The sequence below is a fragment of the Mesocricetus auratus genome, unplaced genomic scaffold (assembly GCF_017639785.1).
Source record: "Mesocricetus auratus isolate SY011 unplaced genomic scaffold, BCM_Maur_2.0 Super-Scaffold_100022, whole genome shotgun sequence".
NCBI lineage: Eukaryota > Metazoa > Chordata > Mammalia > Rodentia > Cricetidae > Mesocricetus > Mesocricetus auratus.
The window spans coordinates 29,926,646-29,946,732 of record NW_024429203.1 but is presented as its reverse complement, the minus strand read 5'-3'; the positions used below and the strand labels follow the sequence as shown (position 1 = coordinate 29,946,732).

General features: G+C 42.9%; 1 protein-coding gene across 1 annotated transcript in view; it reads left to right on the top strand.

Moving 5' to 3' along the window:
* The window catches only part of CUNH11orf53 (chromosome unknown C11orf53 homolog), a 39,427-nt gene extending 19,964 nt beyond the window's left edge, over positions 1 to 19,463 (top strand). Inside the window, exons 3-5 of the mRNA XM_013112908.3 lie at positions 14,468 to 14,510; positions 17,299 to 17,597; positions 18,702 to 19,463. Coding sequence (XP_012968362.3) covers positions 14,468 to 14,510; positions 17,299 to 17,597; positions 18,702 to 19,103 — 744 coding nt within the window. The 3' untranslated portion in view covers positions 19,104 to 19,463. The remainder of the gene's footprint in view (positions 1 to 14,467; positions 14,511 to 17,298; positions 17,598 to 18,701) is intronic.
* Positions 19,464 to 20,087: the final 624 nt, after the last annotated feature.

The window sequence follows — 20,087 nt, the reverse complement described above, 5'->3', positions numbered from 1 at the left end:
TCATTCCTAACTCCCTATAGACCACTAGATCTCATGGGTCTCTCCACAATCCCACCCAGTGTAAAAGACTTCTTGATCCAGAATCTAATCATGCCAGACATGGACCTTGAAGAAGTTTCCTTTCCATTTTCTTAAAAATCCCTTGGGCTCACACAACCCATTTCTCTCTGACTTTCTTGTCTTCCATGCTTACCCCTGCTGCATATTTGTAGTTACAACTCTGACTTGAGGAGCTGATAGGGCTCCTACTTCCTCAAGTATACAAAGGAACACATGAATTTCATTCCCAGATCAACTCCCACTTGAGGGAAGACTCCTGAACATATAGTCCCTGGAGACCCATCCCTGGATATTATCTACACCCATGGTATCCAGATTCTCTCAGAGTTACACACATTAAAGTGCATTACTTATATTTTAATGTTTTATTAGCATATATTAATTAATTATACATGAGTTTCATCGTGACATTTTTAAACATGCACATATTTTGATCATATTCACCCTTTCCCCTCCCACTGATCTCCGTCCTCTTACCAATTTAGTCCCCTTCTACTTTCATATATTTTCCTTTTTGAAGGACCCAATGATTCTCAGTAGTTTTTCTTATAGACTCATTGGTGAGGGGTTGTTTACAGGTGCTAGGGCACCTTTTCAATGGCTCAACTGCAAAGAACATGTCTCTTTTCTCACCTACCAATTATTAATGGTATATATTCATTAATACATCCCCAGGGAAGGGGTAGGATATCATAAGCTCATTCCTCCCAGATCAGCATGTTGGCAGACTGTATAGGTCTTGTGCAGGTAGTCACATCTGCTGTGAGTTCAAGAGTGCAGCAGCCATGCCATGCCTGAACACCAGCATTAGCAAATATAACAGTAACTAGAGAAAGAGGAAGATGACATCTTTATGCCTTCCTTTCTTATGGAAATATGGCAAGAGACTGGAAGATGGAGATCACCAATGCTCTCATTTCCTGGGATGCTATGCAAAAGACAAATGGAACCCTTTCCTAATATGGAACTCTAATTTCAATCAAAACACACATACACACACACACACACACACACACACACACACACACCCTACTAAACCTTGGTAATTTATACACAGGTTGCATTTGAATGATTACACTGCCTAGCAGCAGCAGGCTGAAAAAACAGTGTAAAATGGAAGTTCCAAAGCTGATTATCCATGTTTTAGAAGTGTGGAGTTGATCACATATATTCATACCTTCCATCAGTGTACAAGTGCCATATAGAATCGGAGGTTGTGAATTGTTGGACAAGGTGCCCCAAGCTCTGAAGATATATGAGAAAATATATACAAGGGTCAGTGGTATGACTACTAAAGAATATACCCTTGATTTGTTCTGACTTCCTAAAATTAACTATTAAAATTATTTTTCACCTCTGCAGCTCTCATGAATAGAGCCAATCCTATCATGGTTTTTTGACTTCAGTAAGATTATCTTGCTTACCTGGGCACAACTGTCATCAATTGGCTAATGGGTGTTTAATATTTTCCTACTGTTTGGTGTGATGATGTCTTGCTTGTACAAATAAAGCCTGTCTGAGGGTCAGAGAATGGAGCTGGCCACTAGCTAACCATAGAAATCTGGAGGTCTGAGCTAGTGGCCAGCTCCATTCTCTGACCCTCGGACAGGCTTTGTATGAGCAAGATAACACCACAACTTGGAGTTTTTGTGTTTTCTTGTGTTTTTATTTTTCCTTAATATTTTTTCTTATATTTTGAGAAATGACTCATGTTTGAAGCTATTGGAGAATGCTTCAACTTTTAATATATTTATTTCATCTTACCTTACTTTTACTTTCCAAATTTCCCACAGAAATCTCCATTTCTTATTCCCTATAAGTTTTCAAAGTTCTTAATAAAGGGAACCCATGTCTAATCAGAGAGACTTCCCCACCCACACACACACCTTTTGCTTATTCTCAAGGCACAGTGTTCAGCATGTTGCTTGTTTGCATTGCTGAAGGACCCCCTTCAGGAGCCGAGAAATTAAAAAAACAACATTCTCTGAGCACTCAATGCCTTGTAAACACAAATGCCACCGTTTCAATGTATGGATACACGTGATATGGTTGGTCTTCATTTGAATGAATGCTTTATTTTCTAAGGCTTTCCAAACAGCCTTTTGTCTGACTTTAATTAGACCACTGTCCTGCCCTGTTTGGAGAACTAAACCACATTTCCAGAGCTTTCTGTGGTCCCCATCCAGCCACCTGCTCCTTCACAATTACAGCAAAAAAATTTTTTTAAATAATAATAAAAGCGAACCTTTCACAGGGAACTTATTTTCTCAGCTGTTCCATTGGTTCTGTGGAATTTTCTTTTTAAATGTCATGAAATTTTAAGTCATTCCTGGTGGTGAATTCTTTCATGCAGCTTGCAAAAATAATCAGGTTTTACAGCAAAACAAGCATGGCAGGTCCATCTGGTGGGACTGCGGTTCTGCAGGATCTGTGCTGGCCAAAGTGCTTCCCAGTCGCTCTTGTTGCTCTAACTTATCTACATAAATACAAACAGCATTTCAAAGGCACACCAAGAGCCAGGGGTATAAAAATATGTTTCATTTTGTAACTTAGGCAACAGCAATCACTTTCTCACAGAAACAGCCTGGATATAATTTTGTGCCAAGCAGGAGAGCTGTTAAAATAAAATTTGAAGAAACTGTCAAAAAGTTGGAATTCTGAAATGCTGTGAGCTTTCCAAGGGACATAAAATAGCTCATGGCTCAGAAATTTAGACACTCGGAATCATGTGTTTTTCTTTTCCCAAACGTTTGAGATTAACTATAATGATCTAAAATCTAACATCCATTTCAATGTTTATTAACTAATTGCCTTAATTACAAAAGCAATCCACTTTGCAACTGTCAAAAGAATGCAGAAGTAGAAAGTGTACAGACTATATAATGGGAATCTATGGACGTCTCCCCACCCCTTACCCAATGCATTCATTTTCACATGCATTCTTACACATATTTGCTATTAACAACCTATTAGAACCTAAGTCAATGAATCGGGGTAACTGACTTTGACAAGTATGTTATATAACTACCCACCCTATTACAAAAATAAATGTGTGTTTTCATGATAAGCTCCTTTCCCTCAGCATTATAACATATCTTTCACTCTACAGTTTGACTTTATGTTCTTGAAAGCTTTAAGACAACCATTTATTCCTTTTACATCAATGATGTTCATCCCTATGATTGCCCAGGCTAGGAACAGTGAAGACACATCACACAAAGTGCGACTTTGTAAACACAAGCTCCAGTGTTTATAAGGGTGTTTCACTATTACTTCCTCAATTGAACATTAATACTGGCCTTAAGATTGGCCCTGCAAAATAAGCCATTAAATTAAACTGTAGAAGAATCTGCAGGCTTCTTAACCTTGTAAATAGGGATGTCCTAATCCTTCTGTACACAGTGGGAAGGTGGCTGCTGGGAAAGAAAAGAGGAAAAGAGCCCTAGGAATTGTACAGTGGCCAGGACAGGTGACCAGGACAGCTCTCAACACCTGCCCATGTGACTCAGCCTTCCTAATACATACTCTAAAAGGATGCCAAGCAGACAGAAGCAGATAGAGGTGTCCTCTGCCAGCCTCCTGACACCCTGCCCGACCCTCATCATCAGGTCCCTGCTGGACTCTAACACTCACTCTACCAACAAGTCCAGACCCATGGCTTCAGCATCAGAGTCAGTATTCCAGCGTAACTCTTCCATCATGTCTATGCCACTGAGAATCTGAAGAGTCATTGCCCAAGGCGGACAAAGTCCAATCATTAGCACAGCTCAAAGGCCCTTTGTAAGCGTGCTCCTGTGTCTTCCTCCTGCTTCTCGTCATCATTCCTGCCTTCATGCTTCCTGCTTGCATTCCCACACCTCAAACATGCCGCTGCAAACATCCCAAGCCTTGGTTTTCTCCACAGTGACACATCCTTCTCCAGTCTGCTTAGTGATTTCCTTTCATCTTTTTAGACTACATTCAGGTGCCGGGTATATTATGAAGCATTAAAGCCCATTCACTCAAGACAGTCAATCACTCCAGCTCCCCTCTTCACCCCCACTTCTCTACCTACACCAGATTGTGCTTAACCAGATCTAGATTAGAACCCACACTGTGTCATGTGACCTTGAACAGGTCAAGCTATAGACCAGAGGATATTTTACAAGGTCATCTGAAGATTAATAGTGAGCACTCTCGGTGATGACACTTAGCACACTGAAGAGAAGAACAATAACATGTCTACATAAGTGACACGTACATTTGTCACTATAAATGAGTGATGCCTAATGCCTGAGGTAGAGCCTAACAAAAGTAGCTACAGGAAGTGCTGGTTCCATCAGCCTCAGCTCTTATTTTAAATCCTGTTCTGATTGCCCTCACATTTGTATAACTATGGTCACTATGAATCTACATGCCGACTACAAAATCCGTGTCTTCTTTGTGTTCCTGGAAATGACTACAGTCCCAGAGCATAACAGGCACATGATATATTTTTACGTGAGCAACAAAATTAAACATCTGCTGCCTTCAAACGGGCTACTTTCTGCAGAAAAGCCAGGCTTCTCCTGCAGTGTCTGCTTCATGGGATTCCTTGCACCTGGGAGCTTCTTTGTCCCCTCAACCTTCAAATTCAAATCCTCAGCACACTCATTCACCTGCTTTCTAATCTCCCACTTGTAGCAAGTATGCGCCATGGTATCTCATTAGCTACTTTTCCTGGCTATGTATCTGCTACTTACTGCTGCCTAAGAAACCAGCTGGCCGTGTTGGTTTAAAACAATTGCCGTTTCTTACAGCATCATCCTCTGGATCTTCATTTGTTATCTCTCCAGAACTCCTCGTAAAGTTGCATTTAGCTGGAGTCTTGGGTGAAGCGCATGGTGAGGAGCATTCTCCCTTGCCTCTCTGGTAGTTGGTGTTGCTGGATGTTGGCGGGACCACGCCTCTTTCACTTCATGCAGTCTCCTGTCCTCCAAGAGGCTAGACTTCCTGAGGAAGTCAAAGGGTAGCAGACTGAAGCAACCTTTAAATCCCCTTGAGGCCTAAGATCTGAAACTTACATGTCCCCTTGGCCAGATTTTATCAGTCAATTCAAACTACAACTCACTACCCTAAATTCAGGAGGTTGGTGATTGCACTTCCGCCATATTTTATTTTCATGGGTGACTATTCTCCTTAAGCAGGTCCTAATCTGACCTGTGAAGTCCTATGGTGGTTTTCCACATCAGGGTTAACCAATGAACTTCATGATTCTGTTGAGGAACTAGTGACACAGAACTTGCTCGATACAACATCTTTGAGAAGTCAGTGTAGAGCAATTCTTGGGAGGCCTGAGCTTCACATTTTGTTCTCTGTTTAACTGGCTTGTAGATTGTGGGCGCATAGCTTCTCCTATGCTTAGTGTCTTCTTTTGTAAACCGGAGACAAAAATCTGCTTTCTAAGGTAGCAGGATATGAAGTAATTGGCACATTGTAGGCACTCATCACTGGAATTTGTAGTCATCACACAGTGCTTGTCCTGCTTGTGATTAATTGTACATCTCAGACATGTAGTCCGTAAGTGAAATGTGTTTTGAAAGTGAAATATGTTTGCAAAAGAAGTCAGATTTATTAGAAGATGTTTGAGGTAGTGTAGGCTCCACAGAAGATACAACATGAATCAGATTTCCCTGGGTTCAGCAACATATTTATCACATTAGTGCACCCAATTCTTTATGCCCATTATTTCCCAGGGGGAGAAAGTGTGCCATCCTAACAGGTGTACTCATTTAAAGGTAATGTGTGTTGACATCAGCATAACTTTAGATTCATTACAAAGTTAGAGTGAAATCATGCGATATTAAAATGTGCTATTGATCTGCCTCCCAAGCATAGTGAAAAACTAATTGCATGAAGTGTTTATTGCAAATACCTTGGAGATACCACCTATTCACCAACAGCTATAATCATTACTATTGAAGCACCAATATCACTATCTTTACATTTAAAATAGATACCTTATAATTATTTTTAAATGGATTTAACAGTGCAAAAGAGACAGTATGCTAGCGAGAGATTTCTTCATATATCCCAATATATTCCTTCAACTACCAACTACGTTGGCACCTAAAATATTATAGGGTCATAAAAATGGCAATAAATGTACTCAGAGGAAACTCCTAATCTTATCACTTTACTACCTTGGTGACCTATTAGTTCAAATTAACTCATTTTCATGGAGGGGCTTGTGGGGCAGCTGTGAGGCTGCTCTGCTAGCTACAGGAAGTTGCAGATCGGCAAATTTCATTCAAATATAAACCTCTAAATTTGGCTACCTGGTATTGCAGGATCCTGTTGTTTGCAGTATGCAAAATAAAAATTATATACCATCTTGCATGGTCCAAAGCAAGGGCCTCTGAAATATTGAGTCCAATGTTGGTCGGATGAGGCATAACTGGGTGAATACAATGTATTGAACAAAGAATAAAGGGAGTGAGTTGCGCCTTCACATGAGGAAGGAAGCTTGTCTGGCTGGGCCTATTCTCTCCTAACCTATGAAATCTGAGAATGGGATGGAGAAGTAAATTCTAATCCCTAAATCTGTCCAGTAAAGCCCTCCCAGTCACACAAGGCTCTTTCTTCCTTGTTCCGTGAGGTGAACTGAAGAGATGTGTGTTAGCATCGGATTTAATATGGTTTGTTTGGATAGTTCCTAGCTATAGAGGGGACACACCATTTATAACTTCAGAACTGCTAATTCAATAAAAGTGGGCTATAACAAGATTCTGGGGCTGGGTTGTAAGGGTTCATCAAGATTTGTCAAAACACATCAAATTGTATACTCAAAATCTATGAATTTTAGTACATGTAAGTGATGCCTGACTACATCTGGCCCCCATCAAAGTGAAATGTCACCAGAAAAATCAAGAAAAAAATACATATCCTGTGTGTGCATGTATATGCATACACACACATCTCAGAAGTATCTGATCCCACTGGCACTTCTGTGAGCTTGTTGAATGCCCCTAACTCTCCTTTAAGCTAAATTTTTCTAAAATAGTGATGCATTTTCAAGTTATTAACATTCTTGGGAGGCAGTGTGGTACAGTAGTGAAGAACTGGGCTCTGAAATTAGAGTTCCTGGTTGGATCCACCCTCTGCCACCACAGCAACCTAACCCTAGAAAGAAACTTGTGTGTTCCTCCAGTGCCTTAGCCTCACAGTCAATAAAATGAGAATGATGGTACTTCCCTTCAGAAACATTTTAAAACAAAAATCACTAAATGAGCTTTAAATTAGAGTTTATCAAAACAAAAATATTAAATATTAACTAAAAAACAAAACCCTCAATATGAATCTGGGAGATGGCTCAGTCAGTAAATGCTTGTCATACAAGCATGAAAACCTAAGTTCAGACACTCAGCGTATACACACACACACACACACACACACACACACACACACACACACAGAAACCCCAGACACCACAGCTCATGTATATAGCAGCTTCAGTGCTAAGAGTGGGAGACAGCAAAAAGAGGAGGATCCCAGGAACTTGCTGGACAGACAGTTAAACCAAATTAGTGAGCTCCAGGTTCAATTAGAGATCTTGCTTCAAAAATTAAGGTGGAAAGCAACTGCTACAAACACCTAATCTCCACTTAGGCCTCCACTCAGACATACATATATGTGCACACACACAAACACACTCATGTGCATAAATAAATATTTGTAAGCTTAATATATGAGTTAAGCAGAAAATTACAGTTGAATAATTAGTGAACCAAAGAGTTCTCTAATGAATATGAAGAAACACAAAATCATGGATATAGGGTAAACAAGAGGAGGCTGTAGAATATAAAGGATAGAAGTACAAGATCCAAAATATATCTAAGCAGTCTTAGAGGACGTAATCTGGATAGAGTAATATTTAAGGAGATAATGGTTCAAAATGGTCTTAACCTGATGAAAGATGTGAAACCCAGACACAGAAAGACACAAATCTCATCCTGCACTAAGCAAAGTAAAGAGAAATAGGATCTACTTCTAGACAATATAAGCTGAGCTTCAAGAACCTAAAAAGTGAGGAAACTATTTTAAAAACAAGAAAAGAAAGCTGGTCACACAGAATCACTTTAAGAGTAACAGCAGACTTTTTAACTGAAATTATGGAAACCAAAGTCAGTGGGCTTATGTTTTCAAAGTGACCAGAAATTAAATACTAAAATGTTCTGACTATAAAATTAGAATTATCTTCTAAGTACAAGATCAAGAGAAATGATACTTTTAGATAGATAAAATCTGAAATAGTTTGCTAAAATGAACACATTCAGGGAATTTTCTTAAGAGTTGCTTTTGAAAGATGAAAGCCTGGAAGAATACTGACCAGAAAAAAGGGCAAACAAGGAAGTAAATCTAATAGAGAATGTAACAGTGATGTCTAAATTGTGGTTGCTTGACTTTAAGAATAAAACAGGCCCAGGTGTAAGAGTATACCATAACAAAATGACAGTGAGAGTTAATGTCCTTGGGCTCTTGTCTTTCAGTAGAAGGTTTAAGGTTCTAGGCCTTGTTAAATCTATGTGGTAAAATTTTATGGGTGACCATAAAGAATGGGAATAGTGTATAGTTCCTGCAGTGGGGACAAGGTGAAGTGACATAGAGGGAAGGAACACAAGAGACTTCTTTCTGTCAAGTTATAAATAGAATTAATGAGACTCATAACTGATAGAGCCTCCCAGTATTAAAACTAGGTTCGGGCAAGAACAGTACTGGTATTTCCCTGGTAAGAATTAAGGTTATACAGAAGGAGGAAAAGAGTGAGATGTTCGGGGTTGGTGCTGATGGGAGGGAAAGCTGGGGAACTCTGAGGGAAGAGCTGTAGAAGCCGCAAGGATCTTTGTCAGCCAGAGTGCGAAGCCTGACTGCAACCCAGCCTGATGCAGAGTCATCCTGGCTGATGAGTGATGCTGAGGGAGAAGCCCGTGGCATTCTGGGATTTGAGAAGTGTCCAAAATGTTCAGACATCAAACTGAGCTTTCATTCGTAATGTCATCCTTGCCCAGGCTTGGCCAGAGCAGAAATGGGAAAGGTGGGACAACAGTAGATGCAGCCAGAGACGAAACCTGAGCAGTTACCAACCCCACCTCAGCCTCCCCTGAGCAGTTACCAACCCCACCACAGCCTCCCCTGAGCAGTTACCAACCCCACCACAGCCTCCCCTGAGCAGTTACCAACCCCACCACAGCCTCCCCTGAGCAGTTACCAACCCCACCACAGCCTCCCCTGAGCAGTTACCAACCCCACCTCAGCCTCCCCTGAGCAGTTACCAACCCCACCTCAGCCTCCCCTGAGCAGTTACCAACCCCACCTCAGCCTCCCCTGAGCAGTTACCAACCCCACCTCAGCCTCCCCTGAGCAGTTACCAACCCCACCTCAGCCTCCCCTGAGCAGTTACCAACCCCACCTCAGCCTCCCCTGAGCAGTTACCAACCCCACCTCAGCCTCCCCTGAGCAGTTACCAACCCCACCACAGCCTCCCCTGAGTAGTTACCAACCCTACCACAGCCTCACCTTGCTGAAAAGGAGGCTGAGACAGAAGTCAGAAGGTACTAGAGGTCTGCAAAGTCCTTCTGGGAGAGACACTGACAGACGATCAGAAACAGAAGGGGAATGCTGAATAGCAGGAGCCCTGGCAACATGGGGAACATGTACCTGGACCCAGCTCATCTATGATGTAGTCTAACACATGTTAGGGAACTCTGATCTGCACCTCCCTGGACACTGCATGTCTAAGAGTTCCTGTCTGCCACTTAACTAATTTAGCCAGGGGTGTCAGTATGCACCTGTACTCCCAGCAGACAGAGCACAGGCCTGAGTGCAAGGCCTGTGTGGACTACATAGTCTCAAAAACCAAATTGTGTTATACTCATCCTCTCAGCGCATGGTTTCACAGTTTGAGTTACTCACCAAGATCAGCAGTGTTGTTATTATTATTATTATTATTATTATTATTATTATTTTGTTTTGTTTTTATTCATCTATTTATTTTATATCCTGGCCACAACCCCTCCTCCATTCTCCCCTCCTAATCCCTCTTCCCCATTCCCTCCTGTCACCCCCCAATTCCTTCCTGCTCTGTCTTCTTTCAGGAAAGGGCAGGTCACTTATGAGTATCAACAAAATACAGCATCTAAAGTTGTAGTAAGACTAAGCACTTCCCCACATATTAAGGCTGAGCAAGGCAACCCAGTTTGAGAAGTAGAGTTCCAAAAGCCAGTAAGAGTCAGAGACAGCCCCTGAGATTGTATTAAAATATTCAATAGAAAATTCCATAAATTAGTAATTCATACGTTTTGCATTGTATGCCATGCTGAATAGCAGATAAAATCTCTGCTGCCCAACCAGATCCTGCCCAGGAGATGAATTTTACCATTGTCCAGTGTGTGTGAACCTTAAATGCCATCTGCAAGCCAATCATCCAGATGCTTTCCCCTTGGGATGGGAAGGCAGCTTGGTGGTAGGGTGCTCACGTGGCCTGCACAGGCCCAGGTTCTGTCTCCACCCGACACAGCCAAAGAAGAGACGCTTCTAGGTTACCAAGCCAACACCACAATATCTCAGTGCTTATGTTTGAGTCACCCTTGTTATACTCAATAATTGCTCCAAATCTAGAGAGAAGTGATGCTGGTAATTTTATTACAGAATATTGTATGAATTTTTTCTATATTCTTATTAACAATCTCTCACTGAGCCTGATTTATAAGCTAAACTTGATTAACATGTATAAGTAGAAAAACAGTGTATCTATGCTTCAGTGATAAGAGTAGGGACTATTGCAACAACAGCCATCTAGCATGTACTGGCTACTGTATGCCAGGTACTATTTTAAGCACGCCACACCTGTGTTCTAATCTAATTTTCTTGTACCCCAAATTCACAAAAATGAGTCAGGCCTGGGATTCAAACATAGGCATATAGGTTTTAGATTCTTCACTCTTAAATACTATGTTACCATTGAGTGGTTGCATGGTGATATTTTACCTGAAAGGCAGAACTCAAAATCAGTGTTATGAACTGAGTAATTGAGACCTCAAGATTCTTAGGATGGAGCTCTAACCTCCAGAATGATGGTATTTAGAGGTGGGGACTCAGAGGTAATTAACATATTGGGTACATGATCTCTGTGTCACTTGAAGTCACAATCAGAAGACTGCAAACCAGAAAGGAACCCTCACCAAGAACCGAGTCATGACCTCGGATTCCCAGTCCCTTGTACTGTGGGATGAAGTGTTGAGCCACCACTCAGAAATATGCATTGTAGCAGATAGAGTGACTAAGAAGACTGTTGGTAGGGTGTTCTTGAGAAAGCTGTTAAGTCAGTAAAGCGCTTACCACACAAACAAGAGGACCTGAGTTTAATACCCAGCACCTACATACAAAGTTGGGCTTGACTGGGTCACTGATCCCCAAGGGTCCCAATGAGACCTAGCCTCAGAAATCAAGGTGGATGAGACTGACCTCTCTGGTCTTTACACACACACAAGTGCCTGTATCCCACATGAGCACACACAAAAACAAGACAGTTCGAAAAATGATGGATAACCTCCAAACATTGGAAAAGCGCTACACGGAATAAGAATTAAACTTTTCTACATGAGTGAAAGAGATGATTAGGAAAGAGAGGAGACCCTTTCCTGCCAAGTTTATGGAATCAGAGATCTCTAGGAGAAAAAAGCAAGAGCAGAGAAACAGCCAGAGCCCCGAGTTCCATCATTTGAGATTGGGTACAGGGCAGTAGAAGCATAGGCTAAGAGCTCAGCCTGAGGTCTGAATGCTTAAGATGCTTAATCTCCTTGAAAAGTATTTTTCGCCACCTTCTTAACTCGGGGTCATTTTGGAGCTAGCATTTGCTTTTGTAATATTCACTTTTCTATTTTGTCTTTGACTTTGGGTGTGCTATTGCATGCATGGGTGGTGTGTGCATATATGTATATGTACCTGTAGAGGCCTCAGGTCACTGTGGAATGTCTTTCCTCAAATGCTCTCCCACTAAACCTGAAGCTCACAGATTCAGCAGACTGGCTAGCCAGCAAGCCTCAGAGATGTACTTGCTTGCAACTCCTCCCCTAGGGCAAGGGTTACAAGCAAATTCTGCCTGCCCAGCTTTTTACATGGCTTCTAGAAATCCAATTTCATATCCTGGCACTCTACAGCAGATGCTGAACTGACTTCCCAGCCCCTGTGTGTAATATCCTAAAACTGCACATCTAGATGCCCTTCCTGCTGATGCCAGTACAGCACCCCTCCTCCAGAGCGCTCCCACTCATCCCTATACCCACATCACTCATCTTTCCCAGCCGCACATCCTCAGTCTCCCGCAGCAGCTGCAACCACAGATTGCCGCAAGGGAGATACCTTAAAGCAATAGAAATACATTGTCTCCTGGTTCTGAAGATGTTAGCATGTCCTGGTCCCCAACTGCTGCTGGAAAGAGTGCCTCTCACTTCCTCCTAGCTTCCACCAGCCAACCTTGATCCCTAATCTTGAGGTGAAATCACTCACATTTTCCTTATCTCCGTATGACCCTCACCATGGCTGTATCATTGAGTGTTCTCTTCTTTAAACAACAACAACAAGAAAAGCATTTTAAATTTTATTTTTAAGTGTACGGTTATTTTTGCCTGAATGCAGACCACAGAGGCCAAAAGGAGAAAAACAGATACCCTGGGACTTAGAGTTACAGGTGGTTGGGAGTCAACCATGTGGATGCTGGGAATTGAACCTGAGTCCTCTGGAAAGGCAGCCAATGCTCTTACCCACCAAACCATCTATCTAGCCCCTCCTCTCTTCTTATAAGGACATTAGTCATAGTACAACCACATCTTAAGTAATTATATCTTCAATGATCCTATTTCTAAGTAAGGTTCAGTTAGTTACTGGGAACTAAGGCAAGACCCAGAAGGTGAAAAGACATAACTGACTCTTGTAAGTTGTCCTCTGACCACCACAAGTGCACCCTCCCACAAGACACACACATGTACACACACACACACACACACACATACACATACAAATGCACACACATAGACAAACTCACATACACATGCACACGCATACAGATGCACAAACTCACACACAGTTAATAAAATGTAAAGACATCCAGTCTTTCAACAGAACAGTACTCTGCCTGCCACTTCCCCACCCTCCCACAATCACTGCTCTTTAAGAACTGCATCTTATCCAGTCATGGTGGCACATACCTTTAAACTCAGCGCTCTGGAGGCAGAGGCAGGTAGGTGTCTGTGATTGTGAGGCCAGCCTGGTCTTCAAATCAAATTCCAGGACAGCCAGGGCTGTTGCACAGAGAAACTCTGTCTCAAGCTGCATCTTCACTCCACAAATGGTTACTGTGACTATTATGAACCATGCTCCACTTGGAGCAAGAAAGACAAATCACACTCATGATTCTTGAACCCAGTGGATTATCCATTTTGCATAAAGATCTACAATAAAATGTGGCCATTTGGAATTGAAGCCAAATGCCAGTTACATATAGGGATGCAAGCACACTGACATACACGTACATATAAAACAGTCTAACAGATATTTTATGAATGAGTATTGACACAAACAGTAAAACACAGGATAAATCATTCTGTTTCATCTAGTTAATGCTTGTTGGCATATTTATCAGAAACTTAAAATTTGGTTCCCTGTAAAACTTTATTCTAAGCGGGGTGGTGATGGTGCAGGCCTTTGATCCCAGCACTTGGGAAGCAGAAGCAGGCGGATCTCTGTGAGTTTGAGGACAACCAGAGCTACACAGAAAAACCATGCCTCAACATACACATACACACACACAAAACCACAACTTTATTCTATAGTACTTGAATGCTAACTCAAAGTTGTCCATCTCCAAATCTTCAAGTAGCATTCTAGGTAACAAACTATAAGAGTTTGGGGGTTGAAGAGATAACTCAGTTCAAAAAGTGTTTGCCACACAAGCATGGAGACCTGAGTTTAGACCCCAGGAGTCATGAAAAAAGCTGGGCAGAATGATATATGCTCACACTTCTTCCAGTGCTGGGGAGGTTGAGACAGGGGGATTCCTGGGACTCGCTGGTCAGCCAGTCTGGCCTAATCTGCAAGCCCAAATCCCAGTGAGAGATCTTTTCTAAAAAAAAAACAAAAACAAAAAAATGGTAGTCAGCTGGACATCCTGGGGACAACACCCAGGGTTAACCTGGACCACTGGCCTCCATACACATGTGAACACAGTGCACTTGCACACTTGCACGTGTGCCCAAACACACATCCACACCCAGAAAATAAAGGAGGGAAGGCAAAAAGAAAGGATAGTTTGGGAAAATATATTCCTGGTTTTAAAATTAAATTCAAGCTTGTCCCTAAAGATGAAAACATCTGCATTCTGTTTGCTTTCCAGGGTAGTGTCGGCTCCTCCCAGCCTGCATTCGTCCAAATGCCAGGTGAGACCTTTCGTTCAACAAGCAATTCACTCGCTTTTAAGCAGCAACTGAGCGTTTGTGTTTTGTGGAGAACCACCAAGCCCAGAGCTAGGCACACATTATGCAGCTAGTCTATCACCAGGCTACATCCCCAGCTTCCAGCGTTTTGGTAACTGCCTCACATCACTTTTTCATTTTTGCCTCTTTGAAAAAATAATCAGTGAAGACAAATCTCATTGAATCATCCCAAATTTAGTCCTCTGGGTCTTGAGTGGTAGGTAGGCCTCTTTTGATACCCTGCCTAGCAGTAGATTTTAAGCAAAAGCAATAATAACCAGGCTCCGGGTACAGAGTTAAAATATCTAAAACTCTGACACCATGATCTGATAGATGATGTGCCCAGTGTAGACAGAAAGAAAAAAGAGCATTATGGGTGGGGACTTCATTTATTAGGTACTTTCCGTGGTGTGTCACACACTGAGTCTGGTGTATTGTATTCATGCCAGTTTCGTGTGTCTCAATGCCATCGTCCTGTGAGATAGGAAAGGGATATTCTTAATAGTAATAAACACCCTTATACTCACAAGCTCTAGCCCCCCACCCCTGCCCCGTTCCTTCCAGATCTCAAACTCCAGAGTGATTTAGCACTTCCCAAACTGCATAAGAAAAGGAGCTCCAAAGCATCCCATACCCGAATGTCTCTGCTGTATTTTCCCATCATGTTTACATCCATTTGAATTTGCTTGCATCTGTTCTTTTGTACTGAAGGGAGTTTCAACTGGCTCTCCTACCTTCTAGAATGTTTCTCCTCTTTTTAAAGGAGAAATAGGCACACTTAGAAAAGCAGACGGCTTTTCTTCATGATTGTTTTTATTTTGAAACTGAAAACATAACTGTGCCATCCCGGAAGTCTTTTTTTACCTATTCATCTGCCCCTGCCTTCACCAGTTCTTGGGATAACTTAGCGACATGAATTTTCATTTGCACAGATTTCTTTCCCAGGAAAGTGTATTTATAGTTAAAACTGTTGCCACAGAGTTCAAATGTACAGACAGACTGGAGACTGGTGAATTTACAATGGAAGTGTAGTGAGTTAAAGCACACTAAAGGGTTTGGCTGGAAACTTGGTTGCCTCCCCTGAGTGAATACATTTACATGGAGTACTGAATGCAGCATTCCACTCCTGGGTTTACAAAGCAGACAGGGCATGAGAGCTGATCTACCACCAGGGAGCTTTTAAATCCCCCTGCCAAGATAGCTGTCACTGTGACAGAGCTAAAATATAAAATGCCATGTTGGCTGGAGGAGGCTCAGGCTCTCACTGTGACCCAGTCACCCAGGGGAAGAGCCTGGTGAGCTTTGTTTCTCTTCTCTCTAAAGAATAAATGGGGATGGGGACAGAGTTCAGATGTAACCCCCCCCCCCCCCCGTTGTTGAAGAAAGCGACAAGAGACGGAGATGGCATCGTCTCCACATCTCAGCCCCTTTGCAGCCTCCCTGTGTTGGTCTTGGCACATGAGATCCCACCCTCTACCATATGGATAGATAATCGATAAATTACACAGACCTGCTGTCTGTGCTCCATCCAGCTTCTTGATAACTATCCATTTCCTGCCGTAGACTGCAGGGTCGGAGAGTGCTGTGCATCTGTCCTTTCCTGAAACCATTTCATTGGTCCTTCCTTAAAGAAGACTCTTGCCAATTTCAGCTGTTTCCCTCTGTTCCTCTTAAAATTCTACCAAGTTTTCACTTCAAAATGTCCGACGAAGTGTTAGGAGGGTTCCAGTATGACCACAAGGGGGGCAGCAAATAACACTAGAAATGCAAAGCCAAACCTATCCGGGAGGGTCAGGGTGGTTGTTTTTCCCTCAAAAACTGGCTTCCCTGAAACTGTACCGTCCCAGGGCAAGCCACCTACTTATTCCAGCTAGGTGTGAGACGTGGTGGTGAAGCTCAGTGAAGTATCAGAAGACAGCACACCCGTCCCCGGCTTGGGTGGGCTGTGCATCAGTCATCTTATCTAGAGGGACATTACCTTATGTAAGAAGCCCAGAAGCAGTCACTTGGAAACTGCCCTGTGTGTTATGGGATGTCTTTCAGAAGTGTAAAAAGATGTTTATAGTTCCATTGAAAGGCATAGATTCCAAACATTCCTGCTTCATCCTCTTGCTGCAGCAAACGCCATGACCACCAGCAACTTTTAGGAGGAAAGGTAGTATTTCAGCTTCCACATTACTGTCCGTCATTGATGGGAGTCAGGGCAGGAACTCAGGCAGGAGCCTGAAGCAGAGACCACAGATGAATTCTGGTGGCTGGCTTATACAGCCTAGGGCCACCTGCCCAGGGAATTGAGTCTCACCCAATGGGCACCCTCTATACTAATTAATAATAAAAGTAATCCCTCACATACATGCGCACAGAACAATCTAATAAAGACTTATTTGCGATTCCCCAAGTGGTTCTAGGCTATGTCAAGTTGACAGTTAATGCTGACGAGGATACCAATGGGGCTCTTTAACTTACCTCTCTAAGCCCCTTCTAGATGTATCTGGACTGGAAGATACTTGATAAATCATTATCTGAGTGAAGTTATCGTACATCTAATATGAATTCATTCCTACAGCCAGAGTGAACTTTAGGCATTTCTGTTATTTGGGCTGAAACAGTGGTGCTGGAATTGAATGCCATCCAAGACAATGTACTTCTTAATTAACGACGATGTTCGGCTCTCGAGAGTCCCATCCTTTCACAGGATGCTCTGAGCTTTCTACGTGAAACTTTTGCCCATTTCGCTTTCATTCGGCCACAGGTTCACCGGTCATGTCAGGTTACTACGGTGTCAGGAGATCGTTCCTGTCTGATTCCGACTTCCACAGCAGCAAGCAGTTCTCAAATGACCTCTACACCCCCAGCGTGACGAAGCCCTTCGCCTGTGAGTCCTCAGCTGGGCAGAGCCACACCGGCCTGCTGGAGTCCTACCTGGCAGAGCCCTATGGAGACTACCGCCCACCAGCACTGACCTCTACACCGAGCTCCCTGTTCAGCACCTCAACTCTGCCTCCGCTCCTGCCGCCTCCGTTCCCCAGCGATCCAGCTCACTTTGTGTTTGTGAGTATGGCTATCTCATGTGCAGGGAGGAAGGGGAGGCTCCGGCTCCTGTGGCCCAGCCCTCATGTATGGTAACCATGGTGAAGCCAAATGTCACTCACCTTGGGATTCCGGAGGAGGTGGCTCTGCTCAAACCTGGAGATGGGCAGTCAGAGTGGCTCTGCTGGGACACTTCCGAGAGAGCCCTGCTCAAAGATCACATTAAGCAAGACATCAAAATTGTCTACCTAGGATTTTGAACCGAGGCCTGTAAAATTCATGTTCATTTTGTTACTATTCTGTCTGCTAAATGCTCCCCGAGCCTGTCAGCGCAAGACTTCCTCGGGTCTGTGGGCCCTAAGGAACAAATGTTGAAGTTATATCTAGATAGGACTAAAGACATGCATCCAGCTTTATCTTCTTTCTGCTTCATTCCCTCTGCTCCAGATTCCTCTGAAACACACAAACACACACACACACACACACACACACACACACACACACACGCCTTGTTCTCTCTTGATTTCTCCACAGAAATAAGTTCAGAAAGATCTAAAAAACAAGCTGCTAATACTCCTTTTATAGAAAACTGTAAAGCCTCCTGCCACTAAGGAATCCGTCGCTGATGGTGAAATTTTAGACAATAAGGGTGGGTCAAGGAATTAACCTTATTCTGTGACAAGAACTTTCATGGGCCTTTCTTCATGTGACATTTGCCGCAACTCAATTATGTGCCCCATTTCACAGATGAGGGGCTCAGAGGGTGGTAGGTGGTACAGTGAATGAACTCAGTTCCCCCCAAAGAAAGTACTGTTGAGGAGGTAGGGAGCCCCCATCACATGTCGTTCTAGAGCCTGCATCGTTGGAGGACTACTCCTCCCAATGGGAATCAGGTACTGCTTGTGTAAAGAGCAATGTAGGACCCAGAGTAACACCCTAGGGTAGAAACTAACCCAGATTTCCCTGGCTTGAGTCTAACACCAGAGGGTAAAGCTGCCTGGGAGGGGGGCTTCAGCGTAGCAGGGGGGTAGGAAGGCTTCTCTGAATGCCTAGCTCTGGCGACAGCGCTCTAGCCACAGAGCATCAATTAAAGAATAATCGGCATGCCTTTGCCATTCTCCCCAGAGAGACACCTGGGAACAGACAGTGCCGGATGGACTCAGTCAGCCAGACCCTGTGCCTGCTGATGCCCTGCAGACCCTGTCACCAAGCACCAGTTGCCTCTCCCAGCTGGAGTCAGGAAGCAGCACCCAACACAGGAGCATGGGATGGGGAGCATCCCTTGCTGGAGCTCAACCCTACTCGCTGCATGCGTTGGAAGATCTACACCACACACCAGGATACCCCGCCCCATCTTCATACCCCTTCACTTCTTTCATGACAGTGTCAAATGACCTCCAACCCAAGGTGGTGCCCCTCTCCCCAGAGGAGGGATCAGACCCATCTTCCCTTCATGATCATTCACCTTGGACAAAAGAAGATGGCAGCATGGCCTGGGGCTCCTACGAATGCCGGAGAGCTTACTGAGACAACAGGCCAGAGGACTTCTGCGTTCTTATGGGAGTTGGAATCTGTGTCCACAGATTCTTCTAGGTGTGCTAGTTCAATCAGAACTAGATTTTCAGTTTAAGCCTCAATTATGTCCAGTGCTAATTGACAATGGCATTCATCTCTGCTCATATCCACTATAACACCCCTGCAAAACACTACAATGTCAATCAAATACTTTGTGGATCACATCTGTTGAGACAACTTTACAGGAAGGCCACTTTAGAACTTTGGTAACCCATTTTATTCTGAATTTTCTGTTATCATTGAAGCATCATTTTTGGCACTGGTTATTTTTCTTATATTACATTAAAAACTTTAGCACATCATAAAACACAACGATTTTTCCTGTCTAATTTTTATTAGTTATAGACTGTGTGTACTTAGCAAAAGAAAAGGGAAATGGTATAATACATCTTGGAGCATGTAAAACAAAACTCATTTTATACACCATATGACTTTTAAAGTCTGCAGTGTTACGTACATTTCCCTTATTACAGGGACTTGTAAAGTCCCAGTTAAAAAAAAAATATGGCACCAGATATAAGTGCTTTATTGTCAATAAAATAGGATGAGGTCAAGAGACTGGCTTTGTAAGTGTAGTTTTACCTAGGGTGTCCAAATGCTATTTCAGAATCCCCCACCATAAAAGGCTGATCAGTGGCAGCCTCAACTAAACTAGGCAGAATCTGACTAATGGAATAAATTTATAGTCACCAGAGTGTATGTGTGCAATGGGAATCCAATGATCAAAACTCAATTAATATATTTCAAAAGAAATGTAGAAGGTAGAAGAACTAGACTATTGCAAGCAACAAACAGGACACCAAGAGACAAGGGGACTGTTGGGGATGGGCATATTGCCAGGAAAGAATCATCAATAACACATTCAGTATTTTCCAGCTACACAAAGGAAGTCCTCTGTGGCTTGTTGGTGAAAGATGGATAGCACTTACCATATAC